We start from the raw sequence: 22,687 nt of genomic DNA, 5'->3' as shown, positions 1-22,687 counted from the left end.
TCCAGTCGTCAGCTCAGTACTTCCCAAAACAGGCATTTTTCACTAAAACATTACATCTGTATAAACATTCTCAAGCACAGACGAGTTCAGCGTCTGGCCAAAAACTAAACTAAACTACGCTCAATGGAACGCTTGAGCATAAGTTCAAACATGTGTTAGCTCATGCATGCTGCTCATGTGGATAAGTGTTTTTAAAGTGTAAGGTTTTAGCGGAAAATACATGAGTTCGTGAAGTACTGAGCATGCGACTTGATAAATGACACTTGGTTTGTACCGCATGAGTTGTGTGAGAGTTTGTAAACAGATGTTCTGATGTAGTTTTGCTGGTGTTAAACCTGGCCCCCTATGACTTCAATTCATCAGTAATTTTCTCTGTTTTTTGATTCTTCATTCATCATGGAAGCATAAGAGAAAAACAAAGTTTTCTTCACATATTCAATGTAACACAGGATGAGTAGCTGACACACAAAAAATGATTTTGTGGGTGAAGTATTCCTTTAAACTAACAACAATTCACCTAATTCAGGTCAAAACTCTTTCCAGTAAATGACCCATGAGCCTCATCAAACAACTTTGTTTACGTGGATTTTTTCCATTCAATTCAATGTTTCCCTTGTTTGCTGCGACCCGCTGATGGCAGCACCTTCCTGTCACAGTCAGTGTTGTTGTTTTTATCAATCCAACCATCACAGTACATCTGCCATCTGTCAGCGAGGCTACAATACACTCTGGGGGCTGCACAACACTTGTCCCGTGTGCTGCTGATGTGTTTTCACTGGAGCCTGCCAGTTTTCCACTACATACTTTGTCCACTATGTGAAACTGTAGTTAGTTTGGCCCGTGGCTAATCCCGATGCGCAGCTGTTCACAGAGAGTATCAAAGGCATCGCAGTTCAAAGGTACAGCTTATATCTCTTGTGTTACACTATGGGCCGGTTGTAATCTTTGCCTGGGTTTGAATGAGGCCACACAAAATGCTGAATCATTTTGTCAGGTTGAATCATTGGGTGGCAACTTTCCAGCTGCTTTCTCCAGCGATTTCCATTATTCTGTTTGTGTGTGTGTGTTAGTGTGTGTGTTTGTGTCTGGTATATGTATGTGTATGTGTGTGTGTGTGTTGGAGGGACTGAACATTATATGATGTCAATGACACTATAGTCACATCAGGTGGCATCATATGTGTGTAAACAACCACAACATCAACAGCAACTATAAATCTAGCCAATATAAACATAATATAGCTGTAATATTCTCAGGACAAGTTGGACAGTAGTTGTCAGCACTGCACCAGAATACATGAGTGTTTTTTTTATAGTATAAATGACAGGTGCTTACCTGGCGGAGCGGGCTCCAATGCTGAAACCCATGTACCCCTCCTGAGGGAGGGAGTCATCTCCCAGCTCTTTGAGGTCCTGAGGCCGCAGGTATTTGTCTGTGTCCCCGGTCATCGCATCCTCACCTGGTGGGGGGGATGAAATCATAAAATCCTCCTGTTAACTCCAGGAGCCAATCCGGGGCACAGAGAGGCGATGCGGCACCTCAGGAAGAAAAACAAGCCCTCACTGCCGACATCAGTCCCTCACTTATTTGATTATGGTACTTAGAGGAGGCCTTGGATAATTTATCAACACTGTCGTTAAACCCCACATACCTCCCTGCAACTGCATAGCGCACTGCAACTTTGTCTATGCATTTAACTGTGACACAACAACATGAAGCTGGGACACTGAGCTGAGCAGCACCGATGCTGGACTGCCTCAGAGGTTAGACATGAATATTTCTAGAGAATATTAAATGCCATCAGAGGCAGCAGCAAAGCCACTTTGCGGTATATCTGGAGCTCTCCTGTAAAACCAAACGCAGCTTCACATCACTCACACACGGAGCGCAGCAGAGGGCTCAACAGCGACCAAAGCCTGCGCACAATAAGCAGAGAAATAAGCAGAGAGCGCACAACCGCACCGCACCTCGATCGGCGGACCGGTGGACGATGACGCGCCGGTCAATGAAGCCGGCGGAGCGGCTACAGTGTTTCCCCTTCTCCCTCATGTCCGGCTCTGTCCTGCCTGCAACACTCTGCTCCTTCACCGCAGCCCCTCCCCCTGCCTTCAATACTGCCGCACTCCGATCAGACACCAGCACCAGCGTCAAGTTAGATCACACTGGAAATACGCGTTTCCGGTGTCAGATTTCAAAATAAAACCAGCAGTGAAAGGGTTTTAGTTTTAAAACCATTCCCTAATGGAGCCATGTGACCAAATCAACTTCCCAACAGCAACATGCTCACTACATATTGCCCTAGAAGTTTAATTTAGGCAAATATTGTGGTCATATAGTTACACTGATGCACTTCCTTTAGGGTTTTCTGATTTAACATGGCCTCATGTACAATGATTTACATCCTGGGTGTGGTGCCTTATTGCATGAATGACCAACTTGTGTTGCAACTTCTACTGAGCACAACAGATATCTAAGGCTATAAAAATAATATGCAATTGCTATGTGCAGCAAAATGCTTCTAAATTAATCTAGGCTTGAAACATTATTATTTATTGTTGAAAAATTTTGTTAACATGGCCCTCTAGTTGACTTGCACATCTAATATTGATGTACATGTGACGGCTAAGAGGTTACAGGAGAGATTTAAATAAAAATGAATACTTTCCGTGGCCATGCTTAAAGCAAATTATTGTCAACCAGCAGCTTCAGTATAAAAGAGTCTGTAGACTTCTATCTTAAAACAATATTAGTGGAGCCCTGCTGCTGAAACTTCAGATTGTAAATGGTTTGTAAGGCAGCGGATGACTTCACCCGCTTCTTCAACAGCTTCAACATAAGTGGGAAATTGTGCAAAAATGCACATGTAATTAAAGTGAGTAGTAGACTGACTGAATGTGGACAAACTGGGACATACTGTTGAATTTGCACATCATTTTTCTAAGGATATCACAGGCTGTTAATCATCTGTTTTGTAAATAGAACAATGTTTTTGGAATTATTTTCTTTACACTAAAAAAGGGAAAATGTTAAAGGGGTTGTTATGCAGTGGGTTATTATGCAGTGATTTTACTCCTCCGGCCCACTTGAGAGGTCAAATTGGGCTGTACGGGCCCAGGCCCTAAAATGAGTTTAACCCCTGCTGTAAATAATTTCCCACTGCTTATCATTTTCTGGTCCCAAAATTACTCTCAAGCAGTCTGGGGAGACTGCCGTGAACATGATGCATAGGGACAACTCCAGTTACAAAAATACACTGTGACATCAATTGCTGAAGAAACTTTCTGCACATTTAGTTTAGGCTATTTTTTACACAGTGACACTGGAGAATATTAAAGCAAAACTTCTGTCTGGAGCCTTCAATGCACCTTTACTGTAAAGCACAGAATAATACAGTTTGGTACCACTTTAGTTATCCTTTTATTGGTTTCAAAACATCTTGCCAAGGGACTGCAGCTCCTTATAAATTAATAAATCTAAAAAATCTCTAAAAAAAAAAATATATATATATATGTAAAAGAAAACTAACACAAGACATAATGATCGTTGACTAATGTAAAGGGCCTTTAAATACCATGAAAAGCGCTCTATAGATAAAAATTATTATCATTATTATAACATTAGATTTAGAAATCAAAAACATTGCTCTATTTTTATGCACGCTTTTATTTTGATGGTCAAGATGACCACCTAACTTCCTGTTCTTTTCCCGTTGTTTCTGTCTGACTTGACGCAACTGGGAAACAATTGGCTGCTGTAATAATGTATCACCGTCCCATTCAAGCTCTGATACCCCACCAACACACATACCCAACATCCCACATATCACATCAACCCACACACACCCACACACACACACACACACACACACACACCTCCTCCTGCTGCTGTATAGTTTACATCTTCTTGAATTGCAAAGTTGCAGCATCAAATACTGTCTCTCTTTGTCCCTCTCCCTAACAGCACAAGTAATAAATAAATAAAGGAATAATAAATATCCACAGAGGCCAAAAGCTTGAGAAAATTGCCATCCATCGCTTCCACCCAATAAAATAGAAAAATAATAATGCCTTTCACATCACACTCCCTCTTTCTTTCTGTCTGTCCATCGATCCTGTGTGTTTTTCCCTTCTTCAAACACCGGCCATTAAAACTTCCTCTGATGCTCTAACGACTTACCTTTGTCCAGCGCAGCCATATTGATCACAACTCTTCTTTATTTCCTCAGTTATTCTATTTTTCTAAAGCTCCGCAAAACGTCCCCAGGATGAAAAGTAAATCCAGTGAGAGGTGAAGACTATCAAGTAGTCCATTCAGCGCCTGTGAAGCTGATGGAAAATGTTGCCCTCTCCTCACCCCACACACTTAACTCCACTCACACCAAGTTGCGCGTTTGTGGCTGGTGCGCACATTTCCGCCGCCCTATCCTCCGCAAAAGACTAAACTCTTGTAAGTTTTGCGTCTTCTCGCTGCAAAAAAGCGCACTTTACCGGGCTGCAAAGAGTACAAGTTCAAGCCATCTGCCACCGCCGGCCACACCGGGGTTAATTCTCCCGCAGGCGGCTCAAAAGAAGCTCATCTCATTGGATTTAAAGAGAGAAGGTCTCCGTGCGCGCTTTGGCTCAACAGCATCCACCAACAAAGTCCGGCTGAGGAGAGCCAGCAACAGGGGCCGCACTCAGAGTGTTTACCGCTGTGTGGAGAGCACAGTCAGCTGACAGGTCGTCCGAGCAAATGCCTGGGAACCTCAGTGGAGGAGACAGTGACGGAGGAAAACTCACAGAACACTCCTCCTGTCTTTTCTTCCTCTATGGCTGCATGTCAAACTCAGAGTGGGGCTCAAATAATGATGCAATAACCACCATCATTCTGCCACTTTTTTAAAAACTCTTAAGCAATATTTCTCTTCCTTCTGCATGTTGCACCCAAGGACTAAAACTTGCACAAGAATAAGTAAATTTAGAACAATTACACAAGAGGTGTTTGACAGTTAAAGACCTTTAGTACGCATAACACCAGCTATGGTAAGAAAATCCTCTAAGACCAGAGCAGGGGATTATGGAAACTCCACAGTGATGACAGCAGCGCACAACAAGGAGTTAAGTGGCTCTTTAAAGATGGCACAATTAGTGGTGATAGTAGCCTATAGAAAGCATGAAATGAGCGTGTGATTGCACAGGCAGGTGGCACGCACACACACAACAGCCAGATACCAGGAGTGTCCCTCACACCTGCAGCTTAACAGGATCGGCTTCCCCCATATAGGATTAAACAGAGATGTGGAAACTCTTAACTTCCTCTAGCTCCTTCCTTCACTCACACACTCACACACACACACACACAGCAGCAGCAAAGATGAAGGAGTGCAGGCCTGAATGCTAACCGTAGCTGCTTTCTGTTGAGCAAAGTGAACACCAAGGCTGCGCTGCACGAGCACAATGCGATGAATTATGCACGCAGTATAAACAGTTTATGTGGAGCACATGAGGCCATGGATACCTTTATTTATAATTCCTGTGTGTAGTGATAACACACTGAATCATAGATATGCCAATGAGGATCTTCATCGTGCAGCTACAGTGCAAAAACCCATCCTTTATCACCTGATATGTGTGTGTGCGCGTAACTTGTTGAGTCTAGCTGTATCACCTGACATAGAAACTCCACACCCCCCCTGACTGTCCACTAAGCAACCGCCCATGAACAAGCTCATCAATTTTACAGGCCTGTTGGCTCTGTGGTTCCAAAACAAACGGCACAAAGGCCGAAGCGGGCAACAATGTGACTTGTTCCATAAACCTGGTGGTTCTCTCCGGCTCTGCAGCATGTGATATTGTTAATGTTATGTAATTTAACGAGGTTTACATATAGTATGACACGGTTATTTCACTGAATGTATGCAGGCCTTTTCACAGTCTGTCATCTGGATTATAAAGCAAGTCACATTGACCCTGTTTTCATTTCCTCGCAGCGACTCCTTCAAAGAGACTGCAAGTTAGGATGACACTTCAAAAAGTGTCTCTGATGAGGAGAATCATGCAGTGTGAGACTTATGGTGTGCAAGTAGTTAAAAATAACAAATGTGTTTTTAAGTTGGAGAGAAAATAGCATCAGCAGTGTCAGTTTGGGAACAGAAACAGGACACTGAAAGCTGTCAGAAAACCAAGACCAGATCTAAGGCTCAAAAATCTATGTATTGAAATAGGTGACATTTTATTCTTGAGAATTACAGTAAATGAAACAAAAGAAAACAGCATATCTGAGATGTCTGGCCCTCTTACTGGCTGAAATAACTTTACATTAACAGTCCTCACAGTGCCTTATAGTGCAGAACAACTAAAATCCATGACCACAGCATTCTGCGTAAGTGTGTGTGTGTGAGTGCATTCTGCTTTTGCCTGGAGACTTTCTATTGAAAATGAACTGCAAAGCTGAAAAGCAGCAGAGCAAAGGCTTGACGGTTAGCTCCTCAACAAGACAGGTGAGTAGTGCTGAAGTGTGTTATGTTATAAAAGGGAAACAGACAAACAGAAAACAGAACGGCGGAGGCAAACTGGTGACAAATACCTTCTTCAACATCTGAAAAAGACTCCTCATTGAGAGTTTCTGGCACATTGGCCCGGACTGTGTGATGTGGATACACATACAGTGAAACATGCACATCTTAATGAAAATGACATCACGTGGCACACAATCACAAGTGTATGGAATTCATGCAGTGTATTATATTATATTACATATCAAAATCAAGTCACAGCAACTGTTTGCAAGTATCAATTAATTTAATTTTAGTACTTAAAGGCTGATAATGAGGAGAATGAAGAAAAAATTTGTCACATACCTTCATCGTCTGACATGTCGAGGAACTCGTTCATGGTCTCTGGGACGTTGATTTTGTGTTTTTCTGATGCACTCTGTATATGTGGGAAAAAATATGGACGACTGAAAAACTCAGCTTTGTCAAATCAACATTATTTTATTGAAGAAATCTTAAGTCTGAAAAAAGCACTTAAACTTTTAAGAGAGATTTCACTCCAAAATCAAAATACATATTTTTTGTTTTAGCTGTCCAACTGCGTCACAGCGCAGAAGGAAGTGTGCATCTACTCACCAACAAGAGGCTTGTGCTAGCTCAGTGGTGCTAGGCGAGCTAGTAGTAGGGCGGCCCGCTAGTCGACCAATAGTCATCATTTATGGCCATTAGTCGACTAGTCACCTGCATGTTTACGATATTAATCTAATCATTAAATGATATTTTGGGCGAGGCAACACAATGGTTTGAGTTGAAGGTGTGAGAAAGAATAGTATCAGTCACATTGTTAACACTGTGCTACATTACAGAGAAATACAAAACCGTACTAATGAACCTTCATTAATATAGGCCTATATTTTATCTACAAGTGCACGTCACACACTGAGCGAGCCGCCTGTTAATGACGCTGTGGGCAAAGCAGTAATGATTGTGCTAAGTGGCTAATGGGCATGTAGCTACTGACATGTTTCAGATGATACGCCATGTTTTTTGTTTTTGTTTTTGTGACAAAGCAACCATGAAATCTTGCCAACTAATTACCTTCCTGGTCGACTTACATTTGGTCGACTATTAGGGGGCAGCCCTAGCTAGTAGATGCACGCTTCCTTCTGCATGGTGATTTGGTTGCCAGGTGTATTTCAGTAGAAAGAAAATAATTCCTATAAAAAGTTCCTACAACAAGGTCTGTGGATTATCTTTGAGTAATCGAGTCATGATTCCTGGACAGAGACAATGGTGTTAAGTTTTTCAAATGTAATTTTTTGGCGCTTTGAGCACCACAAGCCGAGTGCCATCTAGTTCCATTATATTCAAAAGAGGGCAGACATTTCTACGGCCGATATCTCCAACACTGGGCTACCTAGACCAAAACAATCTAGAGTGATAAATAGCACTACAGGTAAGAGGAAAAATATGTGTTTTTGGGTTTGGGGTGAACTGTCCCTTTAAACCAGTTCCAGTGGAAAATATAAGATACAATCTGTAGTAGATTTTTAAAAGACTATTACCATAAAATATCAAATGATCAGTTAGGTCCACTGCCAATACTCGCAAGCATTTTGAAAATGTTATTTCACCTGAAACTAAATATTTTGGAGACAACTGTGCTAGGTTAATGACAAGCTCAGCATTTACATTCCAGCTAAAGAGTGACCTTCACGTGTGTTTCCTAATATGGACATTAAACTGACTCTTAGCCGTGGCCCCTGTCACAGTAAGAAGTAATGCTACTGTATGTCTGAAGGCCATTTATCCGACCAGCAAATGCCCCACAGGCTGCAGATATAGGTTCAATGGAGACATCAAACAACAGCAGAGGCCTGTGCGCAGTGAATAATACATCAATTCCACTGAGGTGTCACTGAGCGACCTTGATCTTTAGGTTACTTCACTGTACACACAGACAGTTATATCTAATACACTTTGCTGCTGATTGCGCAGGATCCTAAGTCACCTCTTTGTCTGTCTCTCCATTTACTGCCCCCCCCCCCCACTGACTTCCTGTCACCGCTCCATCATCCCAATGCCTTTCTCTTTTTCTTTCCCACTTTCTCCCTCTTCTCTCTCACCGCTCCTCCCCCCACACACGTGTGTGGACCAGATCGCTGGTAGTGACCTGGGCTATTTGAGGAGGAACCTTAAGCTCCAATCTAAGCCCTCTCCCTCTCTCTCTTAATCAGGACAACTGCACACGTGACACAGCGTGACTGACTGACTGACTGACTGACTGACTGACTTGCTGGCTGATTCGCAGGATTCACACACTGACTCTGCTTACAGTATGCTGCTGGCTGACCAGCTAAGTTTTGATTTGGGAGAGGAGTCGGTCGCACAATTCAGTTCAATACAGCTGCTCAATGAAAAACACTAGTGGTTTTACATACCCTCCTGAGACCTGAACTTTTGTTTAGTATGCATTTCTGATTTCTTCTAGCTATTTGGGATCAGTAGGACCTGATAAGGATAAAAAACTAAACATAGTCAACAATAATAAAGTCCCAGTGTCCTCAAACGAGGCAACAATAAAATCCCAGTGTCCTCAAACAAGACGATAATAAAGTCCCCATGCCCTAGTACTTCTTAATTAACAGTGTCTTAGCTTGTCACTGTTGCTAAAATTGGTCAAATTTGTTGCCTTATCAAACTATAAAGATTATCAATCATGAATAAACAAGTTGCAACCATCTTGTTTTACATGAATTAGTGTATTGTGCTCTTAAAAAAAGTGTCCATGAACGAGGACAACAGGTCTGAGTTAAGTAGAATGAAGTATAAGGTCAAGTAAACCCAAAATGTGATGTCCTCATGTCAGGATGCAGAGTCTCAGGAGGATATTTTAGTCCAGTAGCAACAGCTACTTGAGATATCTTAATTTCTGTCCTTCTCTGCTAAAAGTAGACAGTAAAGTGTTTCCTATTTTTCTATTCTATTTTGTTCTATCAGTTACACACAAAAAAACACTGTCCAGGTTTTAAGTCATTACTTGCCTTGAAGGTCGTGAATGCAATACTTTTTGGTGGTTGCTGAAGATGCTAACTTTTTAGAGCTAGTTTCAATTCAATAAACAAATAAAGGTGGATTGCTCCCTCGAAAGTAGGAAATCAATTTTAAAAACTTTACTACTTTAATACCATGAAAATGAGTAAATGAAGCAAAGTATTTGAGATTTGCTAATGTGCTGAAACACAAAACCAATGATGCTGAATGCCAAAATTTCACACTGTCTCATTTGGTCTGGGTACTAAAAAACCTCTTAAAGATGAACAAGAGCTTTTCAGTGATAAGCATGCTAATTCACTAAATGTCACCTGCTTTTATTGTGTCGGTTTGGCTCTTGTATTCACCCATTTCAAACTTAAAAAAGACCTAAACTAGCTCGAATTTCGTTTGTGATGTGAAAGACATCATGTTCATTTAACCAAATGAGATCCCATAGACAGGAGGACAGTGTCTCACCATGGTGTTCAGGTTTTCATCCGTCATGGGCCTCAGAGTGTCCACCACAGAGATGTATCCAAGACGACGGGCGATGGATAGGGCAGTGTTCCCATTCTGACCAGTGACAGAGCAACAGGAAGTTATTCACAGGAGACGCACGAAAAAAACAAAACACAAAAGAGCATTCAGTATTTCATCACGCTTCAGCTCTGATGGAGTGTGTGCGCGTGTTGTGTTTGTGCACTGACCACAGTGAGCTCGTTGGCGGAGGCCCCGTGCTGAAGCAGCAGGTTGATGATGTGGGTGTGGCCCTGCTGAGCTGCCTGGTGTAGAGGAGTGTACCCGTTCTAGACAGAGACACGCAAACACAGTCGGGGAAAAAGGAAATATTAAAATTGTATGATATTGGATGTAGATGAAGATCTACATAAAAAAACAGTAGTGGTTGAACATTTGCTTACTACCTTGGTTTTGCCGTTGATTCTGGCGTGGTTCTGCAGCAGGAAGTTTGCCATCTTTGCGTTGCCATAGTGACAAGCCACGTGCAGCGGAGTGTAACCCATCTGCATGAGGAAGAGACGCAGACATGAAAGGGCGAGGAGATGAAAAGAGGAGGAAAATATGGTTGCGTATGCTGACTGGTGGCCTCATCTCATTACATCACAGTCTCACAAGCACCGGCTGTTCATTTAAAGTGAAATAACATTAATTAAAAGAGTTACTGAGAGCATTTCATTTGCCTCTACTCCTTAGCATGTTCTCTCTGATAGTAAATAAAAACTGCATCATATTTCATGTCCTTGTTGAATTATGAGCACAGTGCATAATGGTAATAGAGGAGATCAGTGAGTGAATAACCTATTTGCTGTAAACAACTGTCCTGTCAGCACAAATACACACACACACACACACACACACACACACTACATAACCTTGTGTTACTCCAACCTTCAGCGACTGCAGGTTTGTCTCAGTGAACGTGAGCAGCCTGTTATGAGGCCTGAGTGTGTGTGTGTGTGTGTGTAAGTGAATGTAAGTGACCGAGTGTGACTGAATATTAGAGCATGCTCCCTCTCATGTGCATGTGTGTGTGTGTGTATTTGCTGCAGTGTGCGGCGCATCCATAAAGACATGAACACCTTCCACTCAGGTATCAATCCTTTATTTATGTAGCACCTGAGATGATTGCGGAAAAATGTGTGTGTGTGTGTGTGTGTGTGTGTGTGTGTGTGCCATACAGGGTGTGTGAGCGTATTTTTCTGCGGCCATGAATGCTCTAAAACTATAACAGAAAAATCCACTTTAAATAGAGAGAAAAACATAAAGACAAAAAGATTTAAAGACCTTTATCTGATCGTGTGTTTGCAGTGTATGCGTGTGTGTGTTGTATGTGAAGCTGTACCTTTGTTTGCGGGCTGACATCAGCCCCGTGGTTGAGAAGGACTTCTGCAACGTTGACCTTGTCCTCCTGAGCTGCTAAATGGAGTGGTGTAAGTCCGCTCTGTATATGAGGAAAGGACACAAAGAGACACTTGTGAACACACAACTAAATTTGTTACAGTCGGAGCACATAACAAGACTGAAACCTGCTCTCAGGAAGCAGGATACTGGAAACTAGTGGTTGGTGTCTTTATTTTTATCTACATACCAAAAATGGAAGTTAAGGTGATACGAGCAGGGGTTACAAGTCAGGTGTTTGTGTCAGCTGGTAACATACTGTAACTGCGTCACTGATTTCACCTTATTGCACACGTTGACGTTAGCGTTCTTGGCCAGCAGCAGTGACACCAGGTCCACGTTGCCCTCCTGCGCTGCCAGGTGAATGGGGCTGATGCCCTGCCGCGTCACTGCGTTGGTGTCGGCACCGTACTCCAGCAGCGTGGTCCCAATGTCCATTTGGTTCTTTTTGGCAGCGATGTGGAGCGGCGTGTAGCCATTCTGAGGCAGGCAAGAATGAGACGCTGTGGTCAAAGAGCTGGATTAAGCTCTTCTTCCTCTATCTATTACACTGTACTGAGATTTGGCTGGTAATGCTGAGTGCTGTGTAAAACCAGGAAGATTTTCATTAAGTGTCCTTTTCTATTATATATTACAAAGTATAGTTTATTTCTAAAGCATGGAAACTACAACCTGTAGGATGGCCACTGTGGTTAGTCATTTTCATTACATACAACATGTCTGATATAATAACAGCACAGAAAACTCTTTGCTGAGCTGGAAGGACCCAATCCTAAAACCAAGACCCTCACACGAAGCCAAATAATGAGCGTCTACCAAAAACCATCAGTGGCTTCAGCAGTAAGTCCTTTAACATAACTGCAACCACAGAAGTAATTAAGAGTAATAAAGTGGCATCAGTACAGAAAAGTCATAATGCACAGATTTGCTTCTTGACGTAAAATGCACACTGTCATGCAACCAAATCGTGTGACTGGATTTAACAAAATAGTCCCAGCTGTGGACGTTCAATTCAAAGACATGCACAAAGGCCTTGACATTTTGTCTGTCATCCAGTAAATGATCCTTGTGATTATATTTGACCTATTCTTTTTAAAGTACAACCATAAAAATACAACAATTTATCCACCAATGACAATTTTACATTTATCCCTGGTGAAAGAAGTAGAACTCCTTGAATGAACATCTTACACCCCAAACAAAATGCACAGACACAATATGAACAGACAAGGCAGCAGTAAATATTCTGACATTCCTCACTTTAAAACCACTGAGAGGACCTGCGAGACAGCACTGAAATAAAGACGGCATTTAAATACATTTTCCCCGTTAGGAACCCCACTAGTCGCAGTTTGAACTCTCTGGGCAACCTTGAGGTCCACAGTGGGGTGGAGTGATTTTAGCTTACGAGAGAGTGAGTTAAAGGATGAGATGAGTGAGGGAAAAGGGAGGAGTCTCATGTTTCTAGGGTCAGCACCAGCCCTGTGAGTAAAATGTTGGCATTGTACATTTCTGCAAACCACAAATATGTTTCATTTAAATGTTTCATACATATGACATAGTTCAGATTACTTGTATATGAGCTGAGTTTCTCATCAGGAGAAAAAGGGGGGTTGGCGGATGGTGTTATAGCTTGATAAGACAGCAGGTGACCACTGTTAGAGACCAAGAAATGACAGACTTCTAGACATGCTCAGCTGTGTTTATAGCGACAAAAGCAGGTCTATTTAACAGCTCTGGACATTTGTGGTGACCAAACTGGGTATCTCAGGCCAAAACATGAGGCTTTCCTGATCCTAACCGTGTGTTTTTTGTTCTTAAACCTAACCACATGATAACCACAACACTGTCACAACATAAGTTTAAAATTGAAACGCAAAGTTTCAACATATCTCCTACATATGAAACAGGGGTGTAAATCAAAAGTTTTATCATGATATGATACTATATTGATTTTTTGGACAACAGTACAATATTTCCTGGTATCACAACGTCTGCCACAATTCAAGAGGCCTGTGAGTGATATGAGACGATATGAGTAAATATCCACATTTCTTGGCTGCTGACATTATGTACCTGGCACTAGGCCACGATACGATACGATACAATACGATACACTACAATAACGATACCATATGATGTGATATGATGTGATACGATTGGATTCAGGTGTGCCTGGACAGAAATGATAACACTGACAAACCATGGGAATTTCAAGATAAAGGTAAATCTTAAAAGTAATGACATGGATCAATGCTTTTACTTTGCATCATTGATACTGGATCGTTGATCACTGAATGAATTTATAAATCCATCCGATCAATGTATTGTTATGCCCCTAGTCTCTATATACAGACTCTACATTCAGTGAATGTAGAGTCTGTAGGTAAACCCTGGAGATCTTGCCTCCAGAAGAAGAGCGGAAGAGCCCTGGTTTCCGGTTGTAGGCTGTTTGTAGTCCACGTGATATTGACCAATCACGTTTGAGCCGGCTGCAGTTGTTGCCAGGTTAAACGGTCCGTGCGGTGAACTAACGAGGCAGAACATAATTGGCGTCACTGCAAATTCTGAATCCATCGCAATGGTTCAGCATATTTACTTATATATAAACGGAAGTCGGAAACGGAAATTCGCCTCCTCCGCCCAAATCAAACCAGAATGCCAAAAAATCGGGGGTCTGCCCCCAGAGGCTGTATCGCCATCTGCCGGAAGTCAGACGCCGAATACAGCCGATGGGTTCCGAGAATGTTATGCCCCTAATATGAAACATACAAAGAGAGCATATTCACGGTTTGCAGGAACATATAATGCCACTACTGTCACTAAATTTGGTGAAACTGAGCTGTAAAACTGGAAAATCTATAAATGAAGTCACAGACTTTTACAAAACTGTCCTAATTTTTTCGAATGTTTATACTGAGGTTTATTTGATGAGCCAAAATCATATTTCGGCACCTCCTGTCTTGAGCACAGAGATAAGACACATTCACAATGTTCTGTGCCACAACTCTGTGATCAGACACTGCTCGCATTTGTTTGTGTAAAAGCTTCTAGACAACTCCTCTCGTGAACACAGGTTGATCCCTTTCCAAAAAGCCCTTAAATTAGACCAAGCACACCAACTTTAGCACCCAGCCAAATAAGACACAATTTATAGAGGGAGAAATGGAGAGAAAGGGAGGCAGGGAGGAATGACTAAGAGTGTGGGAGGGAGGCAGGAATAAATAGAGACAGATACAGATTAAAGGAGAGGGAGAGCTCGCAGGAGACAGTCAGTGACAAAAAGAGAAGACGGCGAGCAAGTATAAATTAGATTTACAAGCTTTTGTCTCCTCTTGCAGGAGACATTTGGAGTCTTGAATGTCAGTTGACAGTCCAGCCAAAAAAAAAAAAAGGCATTTCCTGCCATGTTTTGGTTGGCAGCTCAGCCACTCTGCTCATACTTGTTCTGTGGTTTTGACAGACTACCAAAGCCTAGCAGGAGACTAACCACAACTTGACCATATGTCACCGACCATGTGTGTTTGTGTCTGTCAGACATTTCAACAAGAGCAGTTACCAAAGTGCTTTTTATTGGGAACACACAAAACTTACGGCTCTGGGACCCATTTCACAAAAGGGTGGTTTAAAGCAGTGACAGCCTCCGGAGTAATTTACGACATGTATAACACAACATCAGTCCATTCACATATGCTATCCAGTTTTCTTTTATGAGGAAAATGAAAATAGAACATCCAGTAAACCACTGAGCCCAGCATGCTGACAGTGTGAGCTGAATTCTGACTCGTCCATTGATTTTTAAGACTCTGCTGAGCTCAAAGAAAAAGCTGCACATGTACTCACAACATCAAAGACTCGACAGGATGGTGAGGGGGGAAAAGGGGTGAGCATTAGATATTCATACATTACATACAGAACATTGTTAATGGTCTGAGATGGCACATGATGGCACAAGCCAGGTGAGTTCAGTATGTGTGTTGATGTGTGTTTGTGTGGATACCTTGGCGGCAGCGTGTGGGGAAGCTCCCTGATCCAGCAGCAGCAGTGCCACTCTCTGATTATCGTAGTGAGCAGCTACATGCAGTGGAGTTAGCCCACTCTAAAACACCCACACACACACACCCACACACACCCACACACACACGCACAGACATACGCCCCACACACAGGCATGCAACATAGCACCAGGTTAGAAGATCATGAACACACACAAGCACAAACACGCCGATACGTAAAGTGACACAATCAAACCAACAGAATGAAAAGACATGACGGGAGATGGACATCAGACTGATGGAAGATCGTTAGTGCAGGAGACAGTTCAGAGCAACAACTTCATGCTGAGATATAGAAGAAGAAGCTAGAGGGAGCATGACTTCGCTGGCCTGTGAAACGTATCTCTAAAATGTAAACTTTGTTCCATTTCATCTTACCTGTAGTGCTGTTTATTAGTCTCGATTGTTTTGGTGTAAGTTACAGAGTGTTGGAGATATCGGCCGTAGCGATGTCTGCCTTCTCTCGAATATAATCAAACTAGATGGCACTCAGCATGTGGTGCTCAAAGTGCCAAAAAAGAAATCAGTTTAAAAAACTCAACAGCAATGTCTCTTCCCAGAAATCATGACCCGGTTACTCAAGATAATCAACAGGCCTTGTTGTGAGCAGTTTCATGTAGGAACTATTTTCTTTCTGCTGAACTACACCCGCCAACCATATCACCCTGCAGATATAAGCATGCATCTACTGCTAGCTCACCTAGCACCACTGAGCTAGCCAACGTTACAGCTCAGCCACTGATGTTGTCATGAGCACAAGCCTCTCGTCCATGAGTAGATGCACACTTGAAACTGCCATGTAGTTACATTATATTCGAGAGAAGGCAGATAGCTCTATGGCTGATATCGCCAACACTCGGCAACTCACACCAAAACAATCTAGATTGATAAATAGCACTACAGGTAAGAGGAACAATGCGGGTTTTTGATTTTGGGGTGAACTGTCCCTTTAAGTAGAAACATTTAAAAGAGTTCTCCACTGATGTAGGACTGTTCTCCTTTCACACTCTCTGACTAAAAAGGATCAAACTTAATGCTGTAGAACCAGATATATGTCTTTTGTTCCCCTTACATTCTTTTTCAGTGTCACAATTTGGTGCCTACATTACCCACAGTGCAGCTCAAACCCTGACAGAGATTCAGGTGTCTCATGCTAGTAGCGACTAATGAGGTGCTGGCTACAGAGATCTGGTAACCTCACTTCTGTCTAACTCCACACCCCCAAAATATTTGTCATTTTCAAACGTGTAATCTTGAGCCCCAACCGACTCAAGTGACATCACTCGAGTCGGCTGGGGCTTTGCACAGCTTCCTCTGAAGTCACAAAATACTTAATACAGCCTTTTTTTCCACATGCACAGTAGTACTTCCTACGATATCTAAACAAATTTGATGTGTAAAATTGGTTCCCCTTTATTTCTTCATTTTATCTGACAACATTTCAATGCAGCATAATTGGAGATGGACAGGGATGATGCAACAATTAATTATTAATATTTCAGCAGCAGTAGGAGGAGTAGCAGCATTAGAGTGTTAGCAGCAGCAGCATGGTGTTATCTCCGCAAAGGAGTTCATGTTTTTTGATTGTATGTTTGTTAGCAGGATTACGAAAAAGCGCCTGGCCCGATTTTCATGAAACCTGGTCAAGGGGTGTCGCAGGAGCCAAGGAAGAACTCATTAAATTTTGGAGCAGATCTGAATCATGTGGTGGATACAAGAATTATTTTTTACTTCTATTAATATTGCAAGATAGGGCATTTGACCTTGTTAGAGGTCTGCGCTCTTACTGTTTCGGGTTAAAGAGCCCCTCCAGACACTCAAATGCGACGCTTGTGTCTGTGCACCCTGAGCTACACCAAAAGTATCCCATGCACACAGTAAACAACTTCTATCCCGGGATGCTCACTGAGCCACTGGAATGTCCCACATATTCAACAAACACTCGAAGTGAGCAGCACAAAACCTGATAACCTGATCTCATGGGCGTTATGTGTTGTTGAAACTGTCCTGGAGAGATGTGTCTCTTCTAGTTTGGGTCACAATGTGAGAAAACTGATTAAGTTGTTGTCTTTCTTCTCACCTCTAAATAAAATCAGTGCAATAAAACTGCACCAAAGGTCCGATGTTGCTTTCTGTTTCGACCCAATGTTACAATGAGACCGACTTTAGCACGACACCACCGAGCAGTGTGGAAGCTTCATTATCATACCTGACTGCCATTATGTTAAACGCTCTCAGATGGTGGCGCAGACACACACACAACTAGCAAACACCATAATCAGTGCCAGTAGGCCTGTGCTAAGTAAGTGTGTCAATATGTGCGTGTGTGTATGCATGTGTATACAAATGAAGTGTGCATGTGGAGGTGGAATGAGTGCATCATCGGGAGAATAGAAGCAAATCTACCCAGAAGGTCTTCGCAACAGGACAAGCATCTGTTGGCTGTGCTGTCCTGGGATCAGTTCTAAACCTGATGCTCCTTCACACAACCTCGACCCAACACCACCCCAACCCCCGTGTCCTTCTGCAGCTCGGAAAATACAGCTCCAAACAGGTTCTGTTTACTCTCTAAAAGACAGGTCGGATAAGGGCAGGCGACACAAAGACTTGCAGGATGATAAATGGTCACCGTATCTAAATGACTTCCTGATTTTGGACTTTTGTTGAACAGATTTCACCAGAAAAGTTGACATAGCTGCATATATATATACTTCCTTTCTTAATGTTTTGTCCTTTCTTTAATAAAGAGTATCTTCTACATACAGCTTCTAATAATCCTTCTGGCTGTTTTCCTAAAGCTTCTCTTGTATGCTCACAGGAGTTTCGAGGGATTATTTGAAAACTACAGCTCCGATCCCGACACACGTTGCGGGTTGCTTGTAACAAGGACGTAGAATCTGAGTTTATTCTCCTGTTGCTTTCATTTTCCCCTGCTTTGTGTAGGAGTGTCATCTCCTGCCTAATATATGACTCATTTCTGTGCCAAGCCCCCTCCATTCTCAGACAGCTCATGTTTTCCAGCAGCAACACATCTGTAAACACCCTTAAAAAGCTGTTGTCGAGATTAGGATCAGCGTGATGTGCAGCAGGCCTCACCTTCCCAGCAGCATCGGGCGCGGCTCTCTTCTGCAGGAGGAGACTGGCCACCTCCATCTTGCCGTACTTTGCTGCCACATGCAGGGGACTGAACCCTTTCTGTTGGACATAAAATAACACACATCAACAAAATGAAAGACAGTGGAAAGATGGAGAGGATGGAGATGGGTAGTGTTTAAACAGGAAGTGAATATTTACGTTGTTTAAGGTCAGCCCTTGCTCGCCTTGGGTCAAACCCTTCTTCATAACAACATAGTTTCTCACATGATTGTAAACAACTCATCTGAATTATTACATTAAGCATCCTTTTTTTTAGTTGAAAATTTAACTGTCAAGGCTCGTGAACACCTTTAATTTCTCGCAGAAAACAGCCGTAGGGGAGATACTGTTCTCACACGCCGTCCTTAACTTGCAATAACTTCATTTTAGAAATATAATGTTTCAGTTTTCAGACCTTCATCAGGTAAAAAAGTACTTTGAGAACAAATTGCCTCTGGTGGGCTTAATAAAGTTGTCTGAATCTGAATTAAAATATATGATGAAATAAATAAATAAGTATTCTCCGTGCATGACTAATTTAATTAGAACAACAAATTAACTTGAGATTGTTTCAAGGTTCCCTGAGAATCGAAGCCAAAGGCCTGTATTTCCTGCTGTATGTATTCCAGATCTATAAATGTCTGTTGTATAATGTGATCATGTTAATCTCGGCTTCCTTCCTGTGTGTATGTGAAGATATTTAAAGACATTGGGTCATATTTTCCTGAGGAATATGGGACTCCCACAGATTCCCATTCCACGCTCTGAAACACATGACCTCATTTGTGTGATTGGTTAATGTTCACACAGTTTCATATGTGCAGCATAGACAGATTTGTCTTAAGTGTTTTAAAATGTGGGCAGTTTCATGATGAATTTGTTTCGTAAACATCACAAATAGGTCATGTTTTCATTCTTCTGTTTCAGGACCGGTGTGACACCATTTTGTCGAACAGCTGACTCAGGTGACGTCCCAAAAGATCCTCCATGTGTGTGTCTGCATGTGTGAAGAGAGAGCACTGGCACCATGGGGTTTACCGTTCATTAATCCGTTCCACTGACTGAGGTCACCTTCAAACGCAGCCCCCAGCAACATACTATCACACACATGCACAAACCAATTCCATAGAGTCGACTCTAAATCTCTTTATGACCTTCATCTTTGCAATTAGTCGTATGTGACACCGGCACTACCAAAAACTGACATCTACCCTCCATGGTCGGCCTTCCTGAGGTAAAAATAATTGTTTTAAATTACCGGGCCACACTAATACTTCCACTGACTTGAATATGAACACTGTTAAATTTATGTATGTGACAGAACTAAACATGGTTGAGCCTTGTGTGATAGTAGAACTCTGACTAATCAACATAAGACAAGCACCATGGCAGCTAGTGGAAACTGGTGCCCACTAGTGGAGATATGTGGCACTGAAATTATGAAGCTGGTCTGTCCTGTGATGCTTGGTTCTTGTGTGTTGTGAGTACATGTGGAAGAAATGGAGACATCCAACTCCATGATGTCATGCACTGGAAAATATCCTCCAGCAGACCCACCTTAGTCGAGGAGGACAGCGAGGCTCCATTCTCCAGCAGCATGGCAGCAACGTCTTGGTGTCCTTCCCGGGCAGCCAGGTGAAGTGGGGTGTAGCCTGAGGTGGTGGCAGCGTTGGCAGAGGCGCCGCACTGCAGCAGCTGTTGGACAATGTCGACTTTCCCCAGCCGACTGGAGATGTGCAACGCTGTCTGGTCGTCCTGCGGAGAGGGAGAAAGTGACTTTTGGCCCAGTATTTTATCGTTTTGTTTTGTTTTTTTCTCCCCGACGCAGTGATTGATAACGAGGCTCGGTGTTCTAACCTTGGACTTGGTCTCCACCTTGGCTCCGTTTTTGAGCAGGTATCGGACTACGTCTGCCTGGCCTGCCCTGGCTGCCATGTGGAGAGATGTCTCTCCTCGCTGGAAGGCACACAGAGAAGGTTGTCAGTGGGAGTTTTGTAAATGCAATAATGTGGGTTTGGAACCATGAACAGAATCATCTACTCCTTCAAACATGTGACAGTGCAGTAAAAATGATCCACTCACTACGTTGGTTGTGTTGGGTGATGCTCCGTGGTGTATCAGTGCGTGGACAATGTTCTCGTGGCCCATGAAGGCTGCCACATGGATAGGCGTCAGGCCAGACTGTAGAGAAACAGATTTTATCATTACCATGAAACTTAACAAAGCTGCAATCACTCTGAATTCATGTAGAAGTGACATTAAAGGGATAGTAAAATAGTACTTTTACTTTTAACAGATGGTAAATTATTATTTTTTTTTAACTCCAATACATCCAGAAAAACTGCTGCCCATCTGCTCACCCATTCTCACTCCTCCGATCACATCACCCCTGTCCTCCAGAACCTCCAGTGGCTCCCTGTCCCTCAATGCATCCAATTTAAAGTCCTTCTCCTCAATGCCCTCTATATCCAGGCCCCCTCCTTCCTCACTGACCCTCATCCTTCCCGCAGCCTCTGCTCCTCTGATGCCAACCTCCTGACTCCACCACTCAGGACCAAGCACCGGACCTAGGGTGACATAGCCTTCTCCATAGCTGCCCCCTCCCTCTGGAACTATGTCCCCAAACACATTCGAGACTACACTGACCACCCCCGGTTCAAATCACTCATCAAAACTATTTTTTTCAAAACGGCTTTTAATGTTTGAATGATGTCGTGTGTACTGTATTCTATTCTGTATTCTGTATTCTGTTTCTGGTCTACCGCTGCTTCGATGGTTAATTTGTGTTGTTTTCTGACTTTGGTGATTTAAAGAGTTAGTTTGGATTCATTACAGTTACACAATAACACAAACAAACAAACAGATTGAGACAGCGGGAGGCCAGCAACTCCCATGTTCTGCGAGGTAAAATCAGTTTTTGTGGTATGTAAAATGGTGGCTTTGAGGATGGCTTCAGCTCTGCGTCAGAAAGGCTGTCTGACAGCGAGGTTAAGTGATGAAAATATTCTAACTATAGATTACACCTTAACTGACATTGATTTTTTTTAGGTGGCTAAAATACTCTTTTGCTACTCCCCCAGTCCATAGCAGTACATTGCTTAGCCTCTGTGTCTGCACTGCTGCCTACTTCTCCAAACTAGGGGTGCACTGACTGCCATCCACTGTAGGAAATACACTGACTATGGACAAGTGCCTCATTCAACCCCACTTGAAATATTCTGAACTATCCCTTTAAGTCCAAACAAAGAGAAGCACTGCTACAAGGACAGTCACAATGTAAAAAATGGTAGCGCTCAGTAAGGATCAAAGAAACCACTTCAGGTGCCAAGTGTTGAAAGGCAGAGTCAAGCAGAAAAGAGCGCTCAGTACCTCAGTGACAGCCTGAATAGACGCTCCATGTTTAAGCAGCAGCTCCATCACTTTGGCTCTGTTCTTCTTGCAGGCGATGTGAAGTGGAGTGAAACCGTTCTGCACACAGAAAAAAAAAGAAAAGAAACCCTCAGTGTAAAGTATCTTCACTGTACAGGATGAACTCTCCACAGTCACAAAACATCTGCTCCTGCTTTTATTTGGCTGATAAGGGGAAGCAAATGATCTGCCAGGAAATTAAAGGGTGGTACAGAAAATGTCAGTTGCAAACCACAAGGGTGACGAAGAAATATTTTCTCTCTCAATCCTTTTCTATTCTACTGTGTCAGTTTCAAATTAAGACTTCAGAATTCGTCATTCCCAGTTCTCTTTTTCTTCTTCTTCTTCCTCTGACTCATGTATTAATTTTATGTCATTTTTGAAGAACTCTGTATCCCTAAGTATCACAACTATTTTCATTCCTCTTTCAAGCCATCACATCAGGGCAGCAATAGTCTCATGGCTCTTTTTGCACTACCTATATGATGCAAGTTCCTTAGTTACCAAACAATGCACAATGCGGTTATAAAATAGTATTTTCTTTGCACATTTGCTCCATTACTTTAACTCATTATTTTATTTTTCTTTATGAACGAACCCTTCTTTTGGCCAAGAAAACCATCTTTAAGGAGACATTGAATGCTTTTTGCAGACGATGTGGTTC

At 42.5% G+C, this 22,687-nt stretch overlaps 1 protein-coding gene across 30 annotated transcripts in view; it reads right to left on the bottom strand.

Moving 5' to 3' along the window:
• The window catches only part of ank3a (ankyrin 3a), a 171,856-nt gene that overhangs the window by 43,229 nt on the left and 105,940 nt on the right, over positions 1-22,687 (bottom strand). For 23 of the 30 annotated variants that reach the window (XR_007571765.1, XM_050072036.1, XM_050072030.1 and 20 more), the window contains exons 11-24: positions 21,985-22,083; positions 20,698-20,796; positions 20,473-20,571; positions 20,173-20,370; positions 18,577-18,675; positions 15,426-15,524; positions 11,708-11,905; positions 11,370-11,468; positions 10,432-10,530; positions 10,216-10,314; positions 9,986-10,081; positions 6,839-6,911; positions 6,565-6,621; positions 1,336-1,459 (exon numbers count right to left, since the gene is read on the bottom strand). Coding sequence is in view for 29 of the 30 variants with exons in the window: in XM_050072036.1 (XP_049927993.1) it covers positions 1,336-1,459; positions 6,565-6,621; positions 6,839-6,911; positions 9,986-10,081; positions 10,216-10,314; positions 10,432-10,530; positions 11,370-11,468; positions 11,708-11,905; positions 15,426-15,524; positions 18,577-18,675; positions 20,173-20,370; positions 20,473-20,571; positions 20,698-20,796; positions 21,985-22,083 (1,538 nt within the window). In the remaining variant the exon portion in view is untranslated. Of the gene's footprint in view, positions 1-1,335; positions 1,460-1,967; positions 4,168-6,564; positions 6,622-6,838; positions 6,912-9,985; positions 10,082-10,215; positions 10,315-10,431; positions 10,531-11,369; positions 11,469-11,707; positions 11,906-15,425; positions 15,525-18,576; positions 18,676-20,172; positions 20,371-20,472; positions 20,572-20,697; positions 20,797-21,984; positions 22,084-22,687 lie in introns of those variants that run through there. The other 7 variants (XM_050072041.1, XM_050072037.1, XM_050072059.1 and 4 more) reach the window with 4 other exon arrangements.

Source organism: Epinephelus moara, chromosome 19 (genome assembly GCF_006386435.1).
Source record: "Epinephelus moara isolate mb chromosome 19, YSFRI_EMoa_1.0, whole genome shotgun sequence".
NCBI classification, from domain to species: Eukaryota; Metazoa; Chordata; class Actinopteri; order Perciformes; family Serranidae; genus Epinephelus; species Epinephelus moara.
Note: the sequence above shows the minus strand (reverse complement) of the source record. Positions and strands in the feature narration are given on the sequence as shown.